At 43.0% G+C, this 24,996-nt stretch overlaps 1 protein-coding gene across 1 annotated transcript in view; it reads left to right on the top strand.

The window, feature by feature from the left end:
• Window positions 1-24,996, top strand: part of PRKN (parkin RBR E3 ubiquitin protein ligase) — a 611,971-nt gene that overhangs the window by 519,951 nt on the left and 67,024 nt on the right. The window contains exons 8-9 of the mRNA XM_035108599.2: window positions 2,146-2,207; window positions 12,550-12,699. Of these exons, the coding sequence (XP_034964490.1) occupies window positions 2,146-2,207; window positions 12,550-12,699 (212 nt within the window). The remainder of the gene's footprint in view (window positions 1-2,145; window positions 2,208-12,549; window positions 12,700-24,996) is intronic.

The raw sequence follows: 24,996 nt of genomic DNA, 5'->3' as shown, positions 1-24,996 counted from the left end.
CTAATTCTCCTGGGATTTCTTGCTAGTCGGGGGGGGGGGGAACCCTACTAAACAGCCATGAATTTCTTTTTTATCCTGATCAGCATGAAACAATGGATTTCTATGTAAATTCATATATTGTTATGGTGATAATATAATGATGGCATTAATGCATGGGAAAGTGTTTATTTTATCTTAAAGGAAAATATATTATTTAGATGGAATAAAGGATCCAGAAAAAAGTCCATTTGGTTTCACTCTATGATTTGTTAGTCATCTGCACAGCCTGCTATTTTCATTCATTATATGTGCAGTAAGTACTTGTGGGTGTAACTATACATGGGAGCTAAAGAGTTTTTAACAGTCCTTCCCTCATCCCAGAGAATTGCTGAAATAGTAGGGCTTTAACAGAATTTATGACTGCCTAGATTTCTGCCAAGGTTGTGGGACTTTTAGAGACATTTGGTTTTTGGATTCTGGAGCCAGGGTGGTAGAGTATCCTTGGTCATGATACTGCTAGACACACCTAATGGCTTCATAGCCCATTGAAAAACATGTTATAAAGAGAGAGAGTTGCTATATGGAGGCTATGAAAGAGAGAGATGATGATTTATGTGAAAGACAGTGCAGTCCACGCAAAATGGATGTGGGCGCTAGGGCTGCAGATTTTTTCCTCTTAAGCTTTAGCATTCATGGTTCATCATGAAACAAAAGGGTTTTTATTCAACCTTTAGTTGGTATAACATTCAACCTCTTGCCCTACTCTTTCCAAGCAGAGATACGTGCTTTAACACTCTATATTTGAAAGTTTTGTTGTTTTGTCCCAAGCTTTCCCTGTGAAAACATGCTCTTAAGAGCTGAATTGGAGCAAAGGTCAATTTGGGTTTTCCGCAGATTAATGTTTGCTCAGATTGAGCTTTAAAGAGCAAATTTTCATGGGAAAAACTGGGCACTTGGATACAGAACTTTAAACGTGGACTGTGCCTAGGAAAAGCAGAGAATTTCATGACAGTGTGTTCTTCTTTTAACTTTCCAGAGTGGTTACATGTTTAACACTTCCATCAAAATTTATAATCTGAGTGTTAACCATTCCCCCAAATCCTGGAGAGCTATCACTCTGTATAAATAGGCCACTCTTGATTTTTTCAGGAAATAAATGAATTATGTTTGTGTGTGAGATAATATATTGTTGGGCACTGGTTATGGGTGCCCATGGCACCATTCCCTGCCCTTCCCTTCAGGCCCCCAGATGTTTTTCAGTGGTGGGGTACTTTTTAAGGGGAGCCAAGCTTAGCACTCATCCATGGCGGCCCCCTACCATTATCAGTCAGTCAAAATGTAGTGCCCTGAGCATTGCATTTTGGTGGTGAGATGGTGTGTGGTCACCATAGATAGGAGTCAAGCTTAGCCCCCATTTAACAGTGGTGCTGCCTGTTAACTGCTGGCATGTGCTTGGTGACGCTATGGAGGGCACTGAGTGGCACCACCACTGCCAAAGCATCAGCAGGAGCAGAGAACGCATGCCACGCCATACCGCAGCCACCACAAGGCGGGCCCTGGTTGGGTTGGGACCATGCCAAGGGGCCCCAAGTGTGGTGCTGGCCCTACAAATACGTGTGGTCTTTCCACAAGCAGCAGCCCCATGAGATGAAAAAGGGTGTTTCCAGGGGTTGCCAAATGTCATCCCCATTCACCAGACTCTAGCAGATGTGCATTAAAAAAAGAATTTTATTATTAAAGATAAGCCCTCGTTGGTAGTAACAAGCTTAACCATCTCAGAGCTCCCACAATGTTTATACCTGAGTCCCTCTCATTCATAAGCCGCGTTGCTGGGTTTTTGGTTTTTTTAAAAAAGATAATACCCTACAGAAAGTCCTCCCTTGCTAATCTCTTGCTTTCTCATCTTACCATGGAGGGAAGGCCAGACTATAAAGATGAAGACTACAATCCTTCAGAGCATTCCTAGCAAGTTCTGAAATATGGTATAGCAGGATTGTCGGCTAATACTGTATATCTACTCCAGTTTTCAATAACATTTTACGATGCTACTTAAGCTGGGTATCCATCTTTGATGCTACGTCTCTGTGTCTCCTCGCAGTATATCACACTCCCAGAGCCCATGAAAATAAGTTCTAAGCTGTATTTCTCTGTGTTCTTTTACTGCAGCTGGCTGTCCAGATTCCTTGATTAAAGAGCTGCATCACTTCAGAATTCTGGGCGAGGAGCAGGTGAGTTAACATCTGAAAGGCAGCGTCATGGTGTCATGAAAGATAGACGCTAATGAGACAGCTTCGTCTCTCTCTGGGGAAGCACCATGTGTCTCATGACCCTCTCTGCGCGCTGAAATTGGAACGGGGCACAGGCAAACACACACACACACACACACACACACACAGTATATATGTTTGTGTGTAAGAGGCTTTTTTATTCTATCCATCAGCCTTGACAGGTTATTAATTGGTACATCTGCTATCTGCCACAGTTTTTCAACTCTGGGCTGCTGCAGTAAACAGGCAGCGTAAAATGGCAGACAGACAAACAGGAGAATGAGGTCTGCTTAAACTGAAGACATGTTATTGCTTGGTGTGATCTCCTTATGCTTGGTTTGGGATTGTATTTATGCCCTGTTTTTGAAAATCTAGTTACAACCCTCACTATAGGTCAGCTTTCAGGCCGAGTCACAGCAAAGGGAGATTTAGTGAGATACACACATCCATTTCCCTTTTTAAAAATTCAGAGCTATAGCTGGCAGATTCTGTACCCTTTGAATGCCTTTATAAAATCAGTCCACATTTGGAAGGAACTGGCCTGCTTTTTTCAGGATTGGGCTTGTGGAATGCATGCCCACCTTAAATTTATGATTACGTGTAGCATCTGTGCATTGAGAGATTTGGGGAGAGATGTTAGAAAATTAACCAATCCCTTTGTCGCCCTTTTGCAGAATGGCTGCACAATGGCTGTGTTGTGTATTGAGTCAAAGGATTTTATATCTGTATTATTATTGTCTGTATTGCATTAGGATAAAGTAACTGCCTTTTGGTTCCAGAGGGTACAGCTACTATTGGTTCATTTAAGCTGCTGTATTTGGATCCTCTGTCTTATTGGTTTCCTCCAAAAGGCAGCACTGTGATTGCTTGATATTGTTCCCTCCAAAATGTATCCCTTCCTAGCTAGTCCCCTGTCCCTATAAATGTAGCTTTCCTCTCCTCAGTCTTCAGTCTTGTTCACTGTAATAAAGAGCTGTTACTAGAGAACTGTCTCCAGCATGTTTTGTCAAGAGAGCTGAAATCACAAACCCCACGTCACAACAACTGGCGACGAGGATGGGATCCGGAATGCTGAGGAGCGGTTAAACACAACCCTGCCTCAGAGTCCGGATTGCAGCTGAGAACAAGACTCACTGGCCAGCTGAGAAGACGACCCTGCCCGCTAGGACAATGGAGAGTCCAAGGGTATTGGAGCCCTTCCAGCCATCAGAGCCCCACACCTGGGAAGACTACGTCGAACGCTTCGAGTTCTTTGCAGTGGCTCAAGGGATCACCGATGCCAGCAAAAGAAGGGCCACATTCCTGAGCTACTGTGGGCCCGAGACCTTCAAGCTGGCCAAGGCATTACTTGCTCCAGCGAAGCTGAGTGAGACATCTCTCAAAGATATTCTTGCCTGCCTAACAAGCCACTTGGCGCCTACTGAGACCAAGATGGCCCGGCGGATGGAGTTCCATAAGAGGCAGCAGCATGCTGGGGAGTCTGTATCCACATTTCTGGCTGAACTCCGGAAGCTCGCTCAGCACTGCGGCTTCCAAAATCTGGAAGAGACTCTCCTGGATCGGTTTATTGGTGGTCTGAGCAGCAAGAAAGCCAGAAGACGCATCGTGGCTAAAGAAGAGGTTACCCTTGCTTCAGCCTTGAAAGAGGCCACCGCCACGGAGAATTATGAAAGAGAGGAGCTTGATGCCAGTCGCAAGGCCACTAAGCCACAGATAGAAGTTGCGCATGCCATGGACGAGCTAGAGGCTACTCCGAGCCAGAGCCCAGTCCGTGGGGTTGAGTCGGTGCGTCAGGCCTGCACAGTGCACAGAGATCGCCGAGGCAGTTGCCCAGGTTGTGGCGGAAACCATGAAAGGAAGAGTTGTCGTTTCAGGGATGCTATCTGCCGGACGTGCGGAAAGACGGGTCACATCGCCAGGGTCTGTAGATCGGCGGCGTCGGGAGCGACAGGAGCACCTAGACTGGAGCATCACAGACCGCCCACAGCAACTCGTTTTCTAAAGGACTGCCACTACGTAACGGAGATCAACGGGAGGGCCGTGCAGTTTCCAGCGCAAGGCAAGGCACACGTCAAGGTGAAGATTGAGGGTCAGCAGTGCGACATGGAGGTGGACTCCGGATCCGCATTCACCATCGTGTCGGACCAGACCGCGAAGACATTCTTCCCCAGGGGTAAGTTGCCCCCTCTGGAGCCCTTTCCGGCAACCTTGCAGTCGTACTCAGCAGGCCGCATCCATGTTATGGGAATGTGTGCCGTGAGAGTACAGTTCTGGGACAAACAGGCTGTACTCAAACTGGTGATTGTGAAGGGCAGTCGCCCCAGTCTCCTGGGCACTGACTGGTTCCCTGCCCTGGGACTGAGTATCTCAGGGCTTAATTCAATCCAAACCTGCCCTGAGATGAGTGAGGTATTATGCAAGGAATTTGCTGGTCTCTTTAATGGAAAACTGGGTTGTTATAAAGGGCCCCCAGTTGACTTCGAGTTGGACCCCGGGGTGGCTCCAATCCGACTCAAACCAAGGCGAGTGCCATTTGCACTGCAACCCAAGATCGAGGCAGAGCTGGATAAATTGGTCAAGCAGGGAGTTCTCTCACCCGTGGACTCTGCTAAGTGGGAGACTCCAATCGTCACACCCCTTAAAGCAAATGGGGAAGTCAGGATATGTGCAGATTACAAATGTACTATCAATAAGGCACTCAGGGGAAACTCATACCCCATTCCAGTCGTATCACATCTGTTGGCTAAACTGGCTGGGGGCAAGGTGTTCGCCAAAATTGACCTGGCACAAGCTTACCAACAGCTGCCAGTAACCCCACAATCAGCGGAAGCACAGACTATTGTCACACATAAAGGGGCGTTCAGAGTTAACAGATTACAGTTCGGAGTTTGTGTGGCCCCAGGGATTTTTCAAGGGCTCATGGAACGCCTGTTAAGAGGTCTGCCGGGGGTCTTGCCATTTTTTGATGATGTTTTGATTGCTGGAAAAGACCCACAGGAACTGGTTGCGCGTGTCCGTGCAGTGTTGCTCAAGTTCAAGGAGGTGGGGTTGCAACTGAAAAAAGAAAAATGCAGTTTTGGGGTGCCAACTGTGGATTTCTTGGGGTTTAAAATTGATGCATCAGGCATCCACCCCACAGATGCTAAGATTAAGGCCATCATCGAGGCACCACGACCACAGAACAAGACGGAGTTGCAGTCATTCCTGGGACTTATTAACTTTTATCATTCGTTCTTACCCCAGAAAGCTTCGGTAGCTGAACCATTACATAGACTATTGCAGAAAAAGAATGTGTGGCGATGGGGGCGGGAGCAGCAGAAGGCTTTTGACTCCTTGCGAGGAATGCTGAGTAGCAGGAGCGTCCTTGCTCATTATGATGAGTCAAAGCCGCTGGTCCTGGCATGTGATGCCTCTCAATACGGTCTGGGGGCTGTGCTGAGTCATAGGGAACCGGATGGGTCGGAAAAGCCCATCTCTTTCTATTCCCGTACGTTGTCGCCCACAGAGCGCAACTATGCTCAAATTGATAAAGAGGCACTGGCTATTGTGTCCGGAATCAAAAGGTTCTATGATTATTTGTACGGTCGCCATTTCTCCATTGAAACGGACCACAAACCACTGTTAGGGTTGTTCAACCCAAACAAACAAACGCCACAAATTCTCTCCCCCAGAATGTTGCGTTGGTCAATATTCCTGAATGGGTTCCAGTACACCTTGACCCATGTGCCGGGGAAACAGTTGTGCCATGCTGATGCGCTGAGTCGATTGCCCCTTCCTGGCGGGAGCAATGAGGATCCTGCTCCGGCGGAGCACATTATGATGCTAGAAACACTTCCGGGGGCTCCTGTAACAGCTACGGATATAGCTGAGAAAACTAGGAAAGATGCTGTTCTCTCCCGTGTGCTCACTTGGGTGGGGAGGGGGTGGCCAGGTGGTCCGCATGAAGAAAAATTCAGGCCTTATGCGACAAGGCAGCACGAATTGTCCATGCATAAGGGTTGTCTCCTATGGGGAGATAGGGTGATAATCCCAGCACCACTGAGAAACAGGGTTCTTGAGACGCTTCACATGGGACACCCGGGAATGGTCAGGATGAAGTCGCTAGCCCGATGTTATGTGTGGTGGCCTGGAATGGACCAGAACATAGAACAATGGGTACGAACATGCAAGGCATGCCAAGAGGTGCGGCCAGAAGTGGCCAGAGCACCAGTCCACTGGTGGGAGCAGTCCAGGACTCCCTGGAGCCGGCTGCACATAGATTTTGCTGGGCCATTCCAAGGGAAGGTCTTTTTGGTTATCGTTGATGCATATTCCAAATGGTTAGAAGTGGCGATGGTCCCTAGCATGGCATCAGCTGCCGTAATCAAGGTGTTGAGGCAGCTGTTTGCTACCCACGGGTTACCTGAGACCATTGTATCAGATAATGGGGCAGCTTTTGTATCCCAAGAATTCAGGGCATTCTTGGCTGATAACTTTATAAGAGGGGTCACATCCGCGCCCTTTCACCCATCCTCCAATGGGCAGGCTGAGCGCATGGTAAGAACAGCCAAAGAATCCATTGCGCGCTTAATGGAGGGTAACTGGTCGGCTCGCATTGCGCGAATGTTATTTTTGCAGCATGCGACGCCGTGTACTGCGACGGGCAAGTCGCCAGCCGAGCTGCTCTTAGGTAGAAGACTGGTAACGGTGCTGGATTATGTCCACCCAGATAAAATGCCAAACCGTAATTCAAGAGCAACCCCCCAGGCTGAGACTGACACAACAAGGTATCTCGCCCCTGAAGATCTGGTCTGGGTGAGGAACTATTCACGAGGTCCGCGGTGGGTGGCCGGTGTGATCACCCGGGCTAGTGGACCTGTGTCCTATTATGTGACCTTGGAAAATGGGCAAGTTTGGAAGAGACATATAGATCAGCTGAGGCGCCGGGCGCTCAGCAGGGAGGAGTCAGATAATTCATCCCTGGCTAATGACGCACAGCTGCAAGACCAGAGTGAAAATGGTCCAGAGGTACAGTCACCAGGGGCTTCAGCAAATGAACCAGGGTCTGCTAGTCCTCATGATGACGAGGTACAGGTCGGGGACCCTGAGATGTCTGGGACTCCATCTGTTCCTGATGAAACCCCTATAGCAGCCCCTCCACCACAGGTAACACCCAATCCAGAACCTGCAACACCTGTTGTCAGGAGATCAGGTAGAAGTTGTAGGACCCCACAGTACCTGAGGGATTACGTCTGCTGTGCTCACTAGGGGGGGAGGGGTGTTGTGTATTGAGTCAAAGGATTTTATATCTGTATTATTATTGTCTGTATTGCATTAGGATAAAGTAACTGCCTTTTGGTTCCAGAGGGTACAGCTACTATTGGTTCATTTAAGCTGCTGTATTTGGATCCTCTGTCTTATTGGTTTCCTCCAAAAGGCAGCACTGTGATTGCTTGATATTGTTCCCTCCAAAATGTATCCCTTCCTAGCTAGTCCCCTGTCCCTATAAATGTAGCTTTCCTCTCCTCAGTCTTCAGTCTTGTTCACTGTAATAAAGAGCTGTTACTAGAGAACTGTCTCCAGCATGTTTTGTCAAGAGAGCTGAAATCACAAACCCCACGTCACAACAGGCTGGTTGCCTCAAACGGTTTTAAACCTGGACAGAGAGGCCTAAATTGTATCCACTCACATCCACCTTTTAATATGTGTTCCCCACAAAAGACTTAGCCAAACCTAAATCACATACTCTTTGCTTTATAAAGAAGTAAAATATTTTACACCCAATACATCAGAGGTCACAAAAATGAGGCCAGTTGGCAGAAAGATTCTAAAGGAGGTTCCAAAAATAGTTTCCAAGGAAAGAAACACCATGAGCAGGTACTCTCCAATTAAGAGCAAACCCCAAGTAACATCCTTAACTGACCTGCCCAACCCACAAAAGCTGTGTGTCCTATGTCAGGAAATTCTTGTGTCAGGAGCAGGAAGCCAGTGGTAGCCCCTGCTCTTGAATCTACACTAAGGTAAAGGTAAAGGGACCCCTGACCATTAGGTCCAGTTGTGACTGACTTTGGGGTTGCGGCGCTCATCTCGCATTATTGGCTGAGGGAGCCGGCCTACAGCTTCCAGGTCATGTGGCCAGCATGACAAAGCTGCTTCTGGCGAACCAGAGCAGCACATGGAAACGCCGTTTACCTTCCCGCTTGGAGCAGTACCTATTTATCTACTTGCACTTTGACGTGCTTTCAAACTGCTAGGTTGGCAGGAGCTGGGACCAAGCAACGGGAGCTCACCCCGTCGCGGGAATTCGACCCGCTGACCTTCTGATCGGCAAGCCCTAGGCTCTGTGGTTTAACCCACAGTGCCACCCGCTTCCCTGAATCTACAGTACATTCTTCCAAAAGAAAGAAAGAGGACTAACCTGGGAAAGATCAAAGCCTGCAATGTGCTTCTAAGTTCTTCCCAAGAGAATGAGTTCATAACCAAGGGACTTGCTGAAGGTGCTTGCTCTGCTGAACCCTTGCATGCATGCAAAGGTGAGGAAGAAACTATCCCACACAATGATAATGATTTCTTGGATGAGGTATTTGGTCACTGAGCATTATTAGTATCAGAGTATATGCTATTTCATCTGCCTCCTGGGCTTCCTTCCAACCACCAGCTGTTCAGTGGGGAGCAGCTGTTAGGAGAAGGGACTTTGATGTGCAAAGTGCATAGTTGTACCTCTTTCCTCTGCAGGAATACCTGATACAAGAAGAATAAAGCATGTGGGGGAAAGGTCTCAGCCAAGAGGTAGATGTGTGTTTTTGCAAATATGCAAAAAGTAGTCATTTGTTTTGCGATTGCATGCTTGCAAGCTTCAGCATGCAGTTGCATTTTGAAGTTTGAGGCCTTAAATAGCTGTAAGGCAGGACTCGAAGTTCAGCTGTGAATTGACCTTATCTGTGTTACTCTGCTAGGATTACTGAGCTACGTTTGGCTTTTGTACAGTCAGCACAAATAAGGGATGTTGGAGAACCCAACTTTTTGGTTAAAGTCTATGGAGAAAATGGAAAATGAAGTTGTGTGGTATTATGAGGAATGAAAAATGTGCTTCAGTTTTCAGGAGTGAGTGTGTGTTTGTGTGTGTTAGAGAGAGGGTGGGAAGGAAAGAGGGAGAGAGAGAGAGATTGTGTGTTTCTGTGGTGGGAGACTGTCCCCATCCACTACTAGGTTACTCACAGCAGCTTCCCAGAGGGGTAATGTACCAGCAGGGCCGGCTCTACATAGACCCCCGGTGGCGCAGTGCACCACGGCGGGGGGCTGGTAAGCTGGACACCGGCCTGGCAAGGAGGGTGCCGCACGGCAAAGCCGCGCGGAAACCAATTGCACCCTGCGAGGGCGGGGCGGGCAGCGGAGCGATCTCCGCCCCTCAGCACCAGGGCGCGCGATCTGCTCAAGACAGCCCTGTGTACCAGTAGCTTTTGGCTCAAAAAAGGTTCACTACTCCTGAACTACAGTATATCTGAAAGTTTTCTTTCATTATGGGCATAGGGGGTCCTAATTATTATCATCCAGATTACATCTTGAAATAATTTGGGACAGTGACACCATGTTTTTGGAGAAGAGCAATAAATGTGTTTCCCTTGCCTTTGAGATATGCTGTTCTTTGTAAGATGTGCTATTACTGATATCCAAACTCCTTTTCCATTCTTTTTCCTTCCTTTATCTGGTTTCTTTGAGTGGACTTAATAACTTTGGATCTCCTTTTTGTGAACAATAAAGGCAGAACATATTCTCAAAGCTTTGTGCAGATACGATTTAAATATTCTCAGTGAGTTGTATAAATTAAAAATGTAGGAAATGTTCCCATGAACCTTTTTAGCAAAATTATCTTTCTACTAAAATATTATTCTAATTTGCTCCAGTTACGTTTACAGTGAGTAAAAGCCTGCCCCACTTAACTTATTTTTACAAAAGAGTAGTTTTCAACATTGAGGCTTCAATTCTATACACACTTTCGTGGTGGTAAATCCATTTGATCTGTGTGGGACATACTGCCAGTGATTCATCTGGACCAACAAAATATGCAGCAACCAATTTCTCAAATATATCTTTCACTCTTTAAGAGAGGGTTTTTGAAAGTTCAAGCTTATAAATGAAGACCTTTCAGGAATCCTTGCAGGTGTGTGAGCTTATGGTATTTTGGATTTTGAGCTTTTCTACCCTATTGGTTTGTCAATGGGTTAATTCAGAGAAATGTAGGGAAAGTGAAAGTGCTACAACAGATATGACTGTATTGCTTCAGTTTTGTAAATATCTTGCTTCTTTGAATGTACAGTGGTACCTCGGTTTAAGTACACAATTGATTCCAGGGAGCTGTTCGCTCCCCGAAATGTACTTAAACGGAGCGGGGCTTCTGTGCATGCGCGCCACGCAGATCGGTTTTGCGCATGCGTGTGCCGCGGAACCCGGATGTAAACACTTCCAGGTTCGCGGAGTACTCAAACCGAGAGTACTCAAACCGCAGCAGACGTAAGCCGAGGTATGACTGTATACGGAGTAGGATCTAGAGATCTTTTCCACTTTCTCCCCTTCTTTGCAATTTGGGAATTATGTGCAGTTCAGTCTACACTTCCCTGCTTAATTTAAATCCTGATCTGCACATGCAGCAGAATAAGTTGGAAATAATGTGGTTGTATCTAGAGGTGGTGAAATGGAATGTGCTGTTTTCAACTGCAGGTGGGTACCTGCAGTTGAAAATAGTACATTCCATTTGCCCACCTCTAGATACAACCACATTATTTCCAACTTACAGTGGTACCTCAGGTTACGAACACGATCCGTTCCGGGATGCAGTTCGTAACCCGAAATGGTCATAACCCGAAGCGCCATTTTGCGCACTGCAGAGTAAAACGTGTGAATGCATTTAGCAGGATCTTTTCTTTTAGATGCACCTATTTAGTTGCCTTGGGTAGCACCAAAAAAAATAAGAAAAATAAAAAATCTTGACAGTGCTATAATATTTTAATGATTTGGCATGATTTCTATACTGAGCTAGTAGAAAATGTCAAATTCCCTGACAAAATACAGCTTTCCCTCCAAATCAAACCCAGTAAATCAATTTTCTTGCTTATAACTTACAAAGGCAGAATTGATTATTTTTTAAAGTATTGTTTGTACATGAAAAATTAAAAAACAAAACAGCAATGCCCTTTATATCACACTGGAAGCTTTTTACTTTAGGTGCAGAATGATAACAGAAATTTTGGCAGCTCTTTAGCTGTAGCATGTGTGGCGCAGACTTTTAGATGTGTTTGAGATAGACTTGCACTTGCACTATCTCCCACCTTCAACCATACTCTTTCTGCTCTGTCAAAGCATGGGAGACTCTGCAGAGCTGTGGTAGCTGTGATTATCAGCCATTCTGTTCAAGAGGAATAGCATGGCTGTGTTCTAATATAATTCTAAACTATGAGCTACCTCTTCTGCTTTGCCGTGGCCATAAAGAGGGGATCAGAAGCTTCTACTTTCACTTTAGATTAATAGTTTAGCATGTCATCTGAACCCAAAACTTTGACTAATCTTTACTGTGGTTAGTTGAAATAAACCAGCTTCATAAACTATCGGTCAGAGCTGGGTAGTTTCAGCTAACCATAGTTAAGATCAGGCATCCCCAAACTGCGGCCCTCCAGATGTTTTGGCCTACAACTCCCATGATCCCTAGCTAACAGAACCAGTGGTTGGGGAAGATGGGAATTGTAGTCCAAAACATATGGAGGGCCGAAGTTTGGGGGTGCCTGGTTAAGATTAACCACAGTTTTTCCAGGTTTGGACATGTTCCAGTTTGCACAGCACAGTAAGCCAAACCATGGTTACATGTATTAGTAACAGAGGAACAGAGGGAAGAGCTTCGCAGTGATCCTATGTTCAGACAACACACTGAACCAAACCTTGGCTTGGTTTCCATGCAGCGCCACTGAGCTAAAAGAACTGAGAAGGAACACAGCATCAGGGAACTGTGGGAGCCTGCACATTTGTGTGTTTGCAGTAAGCCATGGTTTGACTTCTCCTGTGTGAACAGAGCCTGTAGCAAGCAATGGTTCATCTAAGAAAGAAGCAAAAGTTTCTGGGCTACTGCAGAAACAGAAACTGCACAGCTAGCAGGAAAGAGGCAAAAAGGGACATCTCTGAACTCCAAATCCTACTTGTGATGGGCTCAGAAACCCTTTACAACTCAGATGCAGCAAGGTGGTTTTTCAGCCTCTGGTTAACTGGATAAATTAGTGGAAGGTGTGTTTGAAATGTTTAAATGCTGATAAAGCAGCACAATTTTTCTCCTTTGCAGTACAACCGTTACCAGTGCTATGGTGCAGAAGAGTGTGTTCTGCAGATGGGTGGCGTCCTTTGTCCTACCCCAGGATGTGGAGCTGGTCTGCTTCCTGAACCAGAAGTCAGAAAGATTGTGTGTGAGCCAAGCAATGGAATGGGCTGTGGGGTAAGAAAAATTCCCAGTAGTTTTATGACTATCAGTTAAGGTTGTGAAGTAAAGGAGGGGTGGAGGGGGATATCTGAATTTCTCTGTCTCACTGGTGACTCTGAGCTGCTCTTTGTGGCAGAATGAGCAGATCCCAATAAATAATAATAATAATTCACTGCTGCAGCGCAGAAATGGCCACTTTGTCATGTAGAGTATGTCTGTCCCAGAATGCTTTGCTTTAATTGGTTTGTGAAGTTGCTGATCTAAGTAGTTACAGTGAAGAGTGGAGCTGTGCAAATGACAAGCCAAGAGCTTTGACTCTCTTTAAAACTCCCAGCAGTCAGCAAAACGGTAAAGGTTCTGGAGCCAAAGGATTTGTTATAAGCAGCACTCTATTTAAACAGGTCTGGGGAGGGACAGGGTGCAAAAGAGTCAAGTAAGTAAAACGATGCCATGTGTTTTGAGCAGATCGATGAGGAATAATGCAGATAACATGACGGTACCAAATGAAAGCTCGTTTTAAATGAATGTTGTCCAAACCAAACAGAGAGATTGGCTCTGCCTCTTCCCTTCTTACATTAGCAATAGCTCTGTCAGACAGCAGCACCCTCCATTCATCAAGTATGAACAATGGGGCTATGCAGCAGAACCTTTAGATAGCTGCTTTGGGCTCTGGATCTCAGGAGTCACCAATATCTTAAACCTAACCCAAACATTTAGAGGGGGAAGGCGATCCAGCCACTTCAGGGTGGGTGGGCTTGCATTATTGAATGCTCCTCAGCATCAAAGTCTCTGTTCATGGAAAACTAGCATGTCAAGGTTTTTATATTGGGCTTGGCTTTCTCATAAGCAAACATTTTTGTGTGTGGCATGTCACTTTTAAATGGTGGGAAATTCCAAATATACTCATCTCATATTCCCTGCTTGGGAACAAGGTAAAGCTGAAGGAGACAAACCATGGCTTAGCTCTCAGCAGCAGAACTGGAGGAGGAGCGAAGCAGCCACAATCTCTCTGCTTTTGTGCTAAGCTACAGTTTGCCTTAGAGTTCAAACTGAGCCATTAGATGCAGGTGTTGTGTTCATGGATAACAAATATATTCCTAAAATAATGTTCTTTATTGTAAGGGACATATGATAGCCCTATTTAAATGACCCCCCGTTGTGTTACTCTTTGCCCTTGTGGAGCTGCTGAATATATATTTAGGAAAATGATATTAGACAATGTGTATCCTCTATTAGGTTTATTTTGACTCAGATTTAGTTTTGAAAATATATATTTTGCATGCCGCATACCTGAGAGTGATTTCCTGGCTTTGCTGTTGGCTAATCCTTTTTATTTTCACTCATAAAAACAATAATTTGGTTTCCCATGGGATTACAATTGCGCATTGTTCTTCCGCCTTCATTGCTATTCATCAGACCAATCTTTCTCGCTTTCATAGCTGAGATGTAAAGCACTGACGTCTTTAACACGGGAAACCAGCAAGAAAATATGGAAGCTGTTACACTCTGTGCCACCTAGCCTGACTGCTGAAAAAGCTGGAGTAATCAAGGCTCATGAGAGCTCAATAAATAAAGCACCTTTGTCTTGTTTTGTACTAGACTAGCATATTGCTTGCTATATATCAAAGGGATGTTTACTGTTCAAAGGGGAAGAAGTTCCATTCCTGATAAGGTTAGGCCTGAGTATCAAGGAAGAATACATGGTCTGCCTATTACAAATGCTATTTTATCAGGCACATGTGTAGCTCACGCCCCTATCTGTATTCACAGTACTAATTTTAATTTGTTGCTATGGAATGAAAGTGTAAAACAAGAGGTTGAATAAGATTCTTGGAGACCTGTGGAGTGTTCTTGATGCTGGCAGGTGTTGCTGCTGCAATGCAATAAGAGAAAATTGCATCTCTAGATTGTATGCAGTCAGCATCCAACACAATATATAGGTGTATTTCTATGCACAGTGAATCCATTTTTGTGAATTCCAAATGCAAACTGATGTGATCCACGTCTCCTGGACAAATGTGCCAATGAATACATAATTATCCTTTAGATTTCACGCTTCTCTGAATTGTGATATATTTCTTGAATCAGAAAATTACCCAAATGCATTAAGAACACACATTTTAGGATAAAATGCATGTATATGTTGGGATAAAAATTGGTTTTGTGCATACTTTGTTCCCTGGAAAAGACCCTGTTGGGAAAGATAGAGGGCACTAGGAGAAGGGGACAACAGAGGACGAGGTGGTTGGACAGTGTTCTTGAAGCTATGAACATGAGTCTGACCAAACTGTGGAAGGCAGTGGAAGACAAGAGTGCCTGGTGTGCTCAGGTCCATTGGGGTCACAAAGAGTCGGACACGACTAAACGACTAAACAACAACAACATACTTTGTAGTAAAAATACGTATTTAAATGCAGATTAACATTGGAATGGATTTGACTTGTGAATGAACACATGCAAAATTGACATGGCCTGGAAATAGATGGATCGATCCCAATAGTGAGACTGTTCAATTCATTTGTTGGCCCATTTCTCAAATCTTCCTTCAAATCTGCTTACAGTACTTATCTAGAGAATAAAAGCAATTTTCAAAAGTAACCCAGTTACCAATCCACCTAACAGTTAGCTCGTCCAGCCCAGCCCAGCTTATTATTATTATTATTATTATTATTATTATTATTATTATTATTATTATTACCATCATCACCATCATCTGTGGGGTAATGCTAATGTTTAAGTATGTTTAAGCATGGGGAAAGAATTCCTTAGCCCATTTATAAGTCTTTAAAGTGCAAATAACAAGGGTATCAATTCTCAAGTAGTAAAATGAAATAGATTTCTCTTTCCTTGTGCTTTGCATTCTCTACCCCTGATTCATTTTGTTCCAACTCGCACTCTTAAGAAAATGTGCTATAAATATATTATTATGGCCAAGGTAACATTGGAGGATGTTGCTGAGATTAAAGAGCTGGCTCACAGCAGAATTGTTTCAGGACATCATGTTGTGACTTTTTTTTTTCAAGGGGAATGAAAATGAGACCGACATTTTCCATTATTGCTAAATGCTGAGTTGCTAGCATTATGCCACAGGCTTTAGGGCGTAATCATATATAGCTTTCTTCTACTGAGTGGGCACTCTAGCCTGTAGAAAGTGGAATTCCATCTTGTTGACACATTATGCTTCTCTTTCTAAGCAAGTTGTTTCATTGCTAAAATATGACATGCTTCTCTAGGATAACTGAAATACTCTTTTCTGGTAATGTCTAACATGGTTTGCAGTGATCTGTAAGAAAACACTAGAGCCTTCAACATGGGCGAGTGTTGATAAGCCTTAATGTCGCCCTCACTTCGCCATAGTGCAAAGCAATTAACATGCTATACCACTGCCAAATGACATTATTATTATCTCCAGTGTATGTGCCATGCTGTACTCAACCCACTGATCCTGTGGCAGATGTAAAATTCAGATGTCAGATCTGACAACGTATAGCAGTCTGAAACCACATTTCCATTATTAAGAGTGTAGGTCATATTAATTATTCTCCTTCTGAGAAATGGCAAAACACAGTTTAGATGCTGAATGCATGTCTGCTTCTGTATTTGGATTTAAAATTAGTAAAAAAAAAAAAAAACCAGATAATTTTAACTATACCTGTCAACTGGACCAAGATTTATAGTTATTCCTAGTGGTGTTTTTCCACCAGTATGGGTAAGATGTAGACAGAATGGAATGGAATCTGTAGAAGTTGAAAATAAAGCTTCAAACATGCCCCAAGCTGTCTGGATCTGATGGGAGTTTAGTCCAAATAATCTGGAAGCCAGACTGGTGAAATCTGATGTATATCTTTTAAGCCCACCCACATACATATAGTGCATAAGTTTCTAGGTTGAAGGATGTAATCGTAACTTAAGTAATTCTGTATCTCTTACCCATAATATTTTACTGCTACATTTGCTTACTGGAAGCACTGCAAAAAGAAATACTGGGCAGTTAGAAATAGTTGTTTACGGGAAAGAGGGTGATCCAGGCATGATGCAGGATACAGTGAACTTCCTTTGGAGGTGGAGGCTGTGCGTGCATGCAGCCTTTGCACACACTGTCAGGAACAGTGTGACAAAGAACTAGTTCCACAGCCAGAGGCTGCAGCTGGCTGGGTTTTTTGCTCCTACCAACCTGGCAGTTCGAAAGCACGCAGGGCAAGGAGATAAATAGGTACCGCTCCAGCGGAAAGGTAAACGGCGTTTCTGTGCACTGCTCTGGTTCGCCAGAAGTGGCTTAGTCATGCTGGCCACATGACCCGGAAGCTGTACACTGGCTCCCTCGGACAGTAAAGCGAGATGAGCGCTGCAACCCCAGAGTCGTCTGTGACTGGACCTAACAGTCAGGGGTCCCTTTACCTTACAACCAAGAATTAATTCATGGCAGAGGGAAAATACATTTCAGGATAAAGGCATGAAATTGGAACCAGAAATGCAGCTAAAGCCGAAGTCCAATGCCCTGCCATATTTTTGGAGTGTGATCTGTCTTTCCATTTTTTATAAGCTTTCTAATCTCATTTTGCTGATAGCGCCCAGGTCTTAAATTAGAGATCACTGGCTGGGATTGCAGTCTTCTCAGAAAGGTTGTCCCCTTGCTGACTTCAAGTACTGTCTAAAGATGCATAGCACTTGAAGCTACCTAGAGGAGATATGCTGGTCTCCGACTGTAATAAATTATCTACCTACCTACCTACCTAGAGGAGCAAGCACGTCCTCTTCCCTGTGAGGTCTTCAGGGGTCTTATGGCTTCTGAAGCATTAGAGACAACATGGTGGGAAGGAAGGATAGCTAAGCCATATGGCTAGGTGAGAGAAATTTTCAGTGGGTGAAATTGCAATATCAAAGAGAATTCCATTAACAACAACAACAACAAAACTACCTGTGGGCATGTGCTCCTTCTCTTCATGTGAAAGATGTCAGTCAGAAGAAGTGAACAGAAATGCTGGGGTTGAACACTTTATATTATTATAAAAATGCTCGAATTCTCAGAGAATCTTTCCAGGGCATAAAGGGGCATTTTCTACTCTCCCACTGACAGTGTATCATCTTCAACTGACTGCATCTGAAAACAGATAAGGCAAATCAAGATGAATCTAAAAATTAACATAATTGAGGACAAAAGTAGTGAGCTTTTGCTTTGAACAAAGAGGTGCATCACCGAGTCACAGAAAATGAAACATTAATGCAATCAGCTGAGGCTATAGACTGACTGGGAGTGACAGAGACCAACGACAGGATCCCAATTATAGAACAGCCTTATCTGAGCAATCATCTACAAATGTTTCACATGTGAGCAGGAATAAGGCACATGGTCTGAATGATGAATATTGCTAATAATAAATATAAAAGAAATATATTGAAATCTAACTAAACTTCTCTAGTGCATCACACAAAAGGCATTTCATAAAGAGTGCTTTGCATTCATCTTACGCTATCACTGTATGCAAGAGCTATTTAAGAAATGGAATAAAGGTAGAAATACAAGATAAAGAGGAGGATTAGAGTGAGCCTATTGACCCAAGATTCATACATAGCTGCCAAGTTATCCCTCTTTTACAGGGATTTTCCCTTATGCTGAATAGGCTTCCTCGCGAGAAAAGGGAAAACTTGGCAGCTATGGATTCATAGTTTGTGTTTGCTCAAACTTTTGATAAGACAAGCACAAAGAGCGATCTCCTTGGCTGTCACTTAATCTTTTGAAATGACCCATAAGACAGTTTTACAATGCATTCAGATATAATAAGATTATAGCGGCTCATAATCAGACAGAAAGTCCCCAAATGGCACCAATTAAAGTGTGGCCTTAAAAACAAATGTATGTGGGAGCCCTAAACGAAGGAAACTAGGCCCTAAAACCTGGTACTTCAGGAAATACTGGCCCATTTCAGGCACTATGCCGCCGTGAGGGAGAGCAGAGATATGTCTGCTAGTTTTCCCCACCCCATCATCCATCTCATCACTATGCCTCTCTCCACTGGACTCTAAACGTTGGAGGACAAACACCTGTAGCAGTCTCCCTGCTGCCCTGTACTAGCCTCGCTGCCCAGCAGTCTCCCTGCCTCAGCTGTCAAAGCTGGTCTCAGAGGTGGTGTTGAGGACTCCCAGTCTTCTGGTTCTGGGAGACTTCAACATCCATGCTGAGGCAGCTGGCTCTGGGGTGGCTTAGGACTTCATGGCCGCCATGACAACCATGGGGCTGTCCCAACATGTCACTGGCAGGCCATACTCTGGACCTTGTTTTTTCGACTGGGCAGTAAGCCCTGCATGAAGTCTGGGCAGATCCCGGTAATTAGCCTCAGCCATTTGCAGTTCAAGTTTCTTGAACTTATTTCAGACATATAGCTTGGAGTCTTCAGCATAATCCTAATTCTGATAATCTCATGAAACTTGTGCTATACAGAGATGCCCTCCATTAATTTTATTCCTGTGTATGAGTTGTTAATATTATGTGAACAACCTTGGTTATTCTTTTTTTAAAAAAATATTCTGAACTATACAGCCCAGTTACTTTCCCCCTAACAGATGCGATGCATATTTCATATTTGAAGTTTTAAAACAAAACTACAGAATTATCAGATTGTGAAAAGAGCATTCATTCAATTACTTACTTGATGGAAAAACTGTTTTTCTTTTGTATTGGGTGTAGGAGGCTTATGTAACTTCAAATACCTCTCTGAATTGAAGACCAAGCATTAAAAAAGAAGAAGAAGCCTTCACTTTAAAAGAAATATTTTGGAACTGTTTCAAGTGGCTGAGAATAGACTTAGAATAGAAAATGTGTCTCAACCTGAACAATAACATTTCTGCTGCAAAGCTGTATTACAAAAAGTAAAGGAAATATCATAAAAAACTGAAATGATCTGTGAAAAGAAAATAAAGTGATCCAATTAAACAAGAGACATCTCTAGCACATAAAAGGGAATGCTCTGAATTGAAAACAGGAGTGTGTTGTCGAGGACAATGGGCAACTGTATTTCAGATAGAAGCATGAGAAATAATAGACAACCAGATACACTTCGGACATAAAATAATATCCTACAGAAGACGTGACCGGGGGGTGGGGAGAGGATTCTGGTGGGGATAATATATCCTTGAGTAGCGTCCTTGGCTGAGGGCAGTGAGTCATGGTTGGATAGTCATATCTCGATTAATTTCATTTTATCCATACATTTCTCTGAAATTAAATTTTGCTACCACTAGCAAGTCCCCTACTTCCAAGACCTTTTATGCTAAATCAAATAGCAGGCAGTGTGACGACTGAGAGTATCTGTTCTGCTGGTTTTTAGATTTGATACAGTTGAAAAGATACAGATCACCCATTTAAAAAATACTAGAGTCCCACATGCTCTCCTAGGATCTGTTGTGAACAAGGTTGGACAAGTTATTTGTTCATGTGGGCTCAGTGCTAGAGATCTTTTTACCAATTGCATTGCATTCAGAGGACTCATTTTCCTCACCAGGACACCAGTTTTCACTCTTGGGCATCCCATTGCTTGTTTGCATGACATGGCACTTACTTACTTGGAAAATTCATATCCCACCTTTCAGAGAATATTTTCTCAGAGCAGCTAGCATAAATTTAAAATAATAATAAATTATTTTTATTATTATTAAAATGGGCGGCTTACAACAGAAAAAATGAAATAAAATAATTAAACATTAAAAGCCTCCCTAAACAGGGCTGCCTTCAGATGTCTTCTAAAAATCTGGTAAACATAGTAAAACAACCTGAGAAAATAATAAACACCGTAAGAGCAGTGGAAAACAAAAACAATGCAAGCCAGATTAAAAGCAATGCATAAAAACCCAACAGCTAAAATATATGGGTGAATAAAAAAAGTCTTCACCTGGCCCTGAAAGGATGTCTCCTTGAGGCAAGTCAGGGAATCGGAGCTGAAGGTGGGGGGAACAAAGAAGGGTCTCAAAGAAAGATACTGTAATAGTAGCTTGTCAGATATGTGTTGAAAGCATTTAATATACGCCAAACCCAAACCTTTCAGCAGCCAGAAGTAAATTAGAAACCAGCACAGTTGTTTTCAAACTGGTGAGGTGTATTCCATATACCTGGTACCAATTATCAGTCTTTCTACAGATTTTGTACCAGCTGCAGTTTCTAAGCTGTCAACAATGTAATGGTGGAAAACATGGTTTATTGACAGGTTTGATCAAATCAATGAGAAAATAGCAACACATGCTCCGTTTTACAGTATGTCTGTTTCAGCAGCAATATTGTAAAAGCCAATTTTTGTAAGGTTGCAAATTTAAGCCGCACTTTAACATTTCACAGTCAGAATTGGGGGGGGGGAGAGAGAGAGAGAGAGAGGCTTATATTCAGGCCAATGCGGTACTTGAAAGTTAACTCCATCAAAATCAACAGAACTTATAGGAAAGAAAATCTGTGTCAGATTCCTGTTACTTCTTTTCCAGAAATCTAAAATGTGGCTAAAGCTCACCCTTTCTCAGAAATCCTGCATTACTTTTATAGTGTCACCCTGCCTCTTGACTATGAACAATGTAATGGTGGAAAACATGGTTTATTGACAGGTTTGATCAAATCAATGAGAAAATAGCAACACATGCAGAACAAAATAATAGATTTACGGATGCATTTTTGCGATATGTGCTAAAAGATTTCACCGTTCAGGGGAACCTGCCACTGTTATTGTATTGCTTCCCTTTCAAGGAATGTGATTTGTCCCAGTGGGGCATAGAATTAATTATTAGCAAATGATCACTTATATTATTTCAGTCAATAGACGTCCAAACAGCTCAATCTTCATTTTCAGTGTGACATGTAGCTATTGAAAACTGCATTAAAGTACATTGACACATGGCAGAAACAAATTGCCCTCATAACATTTATAAATGCTGCTTGATTATAGAAATGTTATCTGTGTAATTTCAACATGTTGGACATTACTACAGGGAAAGAGTTGTAGAGTTGTAATTTCTCAGTATGAACGGATTATGCTGATTTTCCACACTGGAGGCAGGGTGGGGCGGGAATACTACCTCCTGTTCTGAACATTTTCATTGACATACTCTACTTGCTGGGAGAAGGAAAGAAAGCTCCCAAATAATAGCTGGGGGGGGGGTTCCCCACCACTTTCTGTTTGTGACAAGGGTTAAGAGGTACCTTTGAGAAAGGACTCTGTGTTTTCTTCTCTCTTTATCTCCCTGTTTTTTGTTTTTATTTAGATTTGTTTCTTTTATCTTACTGTATTATGAAAAAGCTTTAATAAAATCTTATGGGACGGAACTAAGATAATAGCAGAAAAACTTTGTAAGCGAATTTGCATTCAAGGTGTGTAATGGACACTGGCTCACTCTTGGGAGAAGAGATGCGGGTGGCGCTATGGTGTAAACCACTGAGCCTTTGGGGCTTGCCGATCAGAAGGTCAGCGGTTTGAATCCCTGCAATGGAGTGAGCTCCCGTTCCTCTGTGCCAACTCCTGACAACCTAGCAGTTCGAAAGCATGCCATTTTTGCATCTTTGTACTAATACAATGGTGTGCCTAGCCCTAAACACCTGTGGGTAGCACAACAATTTGGAAGGTTGTACATATGGAGTGGTTCAAAACTATCCATATCCTCCTCCTTTATCTCCCTCCTTTAATGTTTCCAGGCAAACACACTATAAATTTTTAGCAGTCCACACAATAAATGAAATCAAAATGTCATCTTTTAAAACAAACAGGAATTCTTGACCCCATATGATATTAATATATTACCATCGGATATTACCATGACCATTGGTCATGGATGATGGAAGTTGTAGTCCAAAACACTTGAGGGAAACTGAATTAAGAGTGTCTGATTAGGACTGGGGATACTCAGCTCAAATCTTAATTTACCCATGAAGTTCACACTGGGTGATGTGGCAGTCACAGCCTAACTTGCTTTGGAGTGTTGTTGTGAGGCTGAAAGAGGAATAGACCAGCACCCCTGCTACGTATTCTCAGCTCACCTTTAACTATAATCACCTAAGAAAAGAAAAGACAGGCTTGTCAAAATAATAATAATAATATTATTTCTCTCTTGAGGAAAGAATTCACACTTATTGACAAGTGGCATTCTTGTCTTCCAACACTGCTATGGTAACGGTGCCCAAAAGAACCACGTGGATGAAGGCAATCACTTGGTTTCTTCCCAAAAATAATGTTACCCATAGGGGTTAGTGGCTGTAATTTTAGATAGATTGTCTTTCCCCCCATATGGCTTCTTTCCTCCAACTCCCCTTACAGCAGCCTTGCCTTCAACACATAAAAAATATTACTTTTTAAAGTGAAGAAATTGTTGGTATTTGTATTCAGGAAAACTTTTTCATGGCTTCTCAGTTTAACCTTTCCATCGACGTCCTCTGATTCATTGCAGAGAAAGATAAATGTTCTAGAACAGTGTGGGGAGAACAATTGAGTGGTTTTTTTGCCTTGGGGGGGGGGGGTTGGTTGGTTGGTAGAATATACAAAAAAATCCTTTACTGAGGCTCTTCTCGCAGAGCACAGTTTTTGGGCTGCATTTTATCTTGTGTTTTGCAGTAGAAGCTTTTATTATGAGTATAGTGTTCTTCCAGTAAAAGGGGACCATAGTGTTTTAGTAACATGCTATTACAGTCACGACTCTGTCATCATTCTTCATCTGAACCATCATTTCCCCCCAATAGTGTTCACACCTTTTGCTATGTATTGTCCTGAAGATCTGTTTTGAAGCAATGCACAGAAGGAGGGGGTTATTATTATGTCGGCTTGGGAAACCTACTTCAGATCTGACTTGATCAAGGCTGTCTTCAGAATAGGGTTTAATTTGTAAGTGAGGCTGAGGCTGAGCTTCCTTCACAAGTCAATAGCTAGCTTATTGCTGTCTCCAAACTAGACATAATGACAGCAGCCACATTTGGGTTTTTTTCCTTATTTGCCCAGGTAAAACTGAGACTGGTGGGGATCTGGTTAGAAATAGAGGAGAAATTTGGTTCAGTTTGCATTCATAAGCAACCCTACCTAATTTGCAACACCTGTTCTCTTGAACAGCCTTCTCATATTGCACTGCTTTTGATACTTGCATTTTTTTTTTGTTTAGGCAAAGCTACCCAGATTGGTAATTTGTGTTATGTATATTTGTTTTTAAACCTGTTGGTTTTATCTAGAATTTGATTACTTTATTAAGTCTGTTTGTTTTTAAACTGCTTGTAGGGTTTGGTTTGGTTTAGTTTTCTAAATTAAGCAGTATATAAATCCTGTTAAAATAAACAAAAAGTGACTGAAATGACTCAGAGCAGGGAGGTAATAGGAGGGCTTAGTTCTCCTCACCCACATGCCCTTTTAATGTGAAAAAATGACTCCTCTTCCCTTTCTACATGAATGGGGCCAGAATATGAATAAAATATCTAACCAACCTCTTCATATCCAACTGGGCCCTAAGATTGCACTATTTTATAATCACTTTTAACCCAGCATTCTTTATCTGCTGTCATTGAGCATTGTGCTTGTGATTAATTGCAAAGTAAATAATATTTTGAAATATTGAGTACTCAGCAAATCTACAAGCTGTTCTTGAGACATTTAGCAACTGAGGTAGAGGCTCAATGAGGGAAATTAAAGCTATCATTGATTTCCAACAAATGAATTGGCATCTTAGTACTGATCAAACTGTTATGTTCTAAATGCCTGGATTTTCATTGTGGTCTGCCATGGGAGTCATATGTGGTGCCTCACTTGGTCTGAAAACCTTTCCTGTACCAAGTATGACCTGACTATTTTTGTCCCTGCTGCTATTGTTCATTTTTCTCTCTACTGCATCCTTATGATTTGTTATCTAAGTTGATCCCTTCCTTTATTCTTGGTGTCCAAAGCCAGCACCTCCAACCTCTATTGTTTATTCTAATTATGCAAACTTCTACTGGCTTCCTAAAAACAGACTGTGGTATCTTGTTTTTAGGTGTTTTGAGGGTTGGCAATCTTGCAGATGTTTATGAGTGGCAAAAACTTGCTTTAGATCAAACAGTGGTTTCACACAAGCATTTATAACATCCAACTACCTATGTAAACTATGCAATGGTATTTCACTGACATCTGTAACTTTGGTTAATTATCATGAAATGAGTGTCCCAGTATCCCCCACTTCCCTGTTTTCCAAGCTGCTTTGAGAGCAGCATAATTGGTTCACTATTTACAGAGCATCATAATTGGTACACTATTGGGTGACTTTCCATACAATTTGAGCCACCGTTGAGTAACTTTGGAAATGTCTACCCTATGGCTGATAGTCATGTGATTC

Source organism: Zootoca vivipara, chromosome 3, assembly GCF_963506605.1.
Source record: "Zootoca vivipara chromosome 3, rZooViv1.1, whole genome shotgun sequence".
NCBI lineage: Eukaryota > Metazoa > Chordata > Lepidosauria > Squamata > Lacertidae > Zootoca > Zootoca vivipara.
Note: the sequence above shows the minus strand (reverse complement) of the source record. Positions and strands in the feature narration are given on the sequence as shown.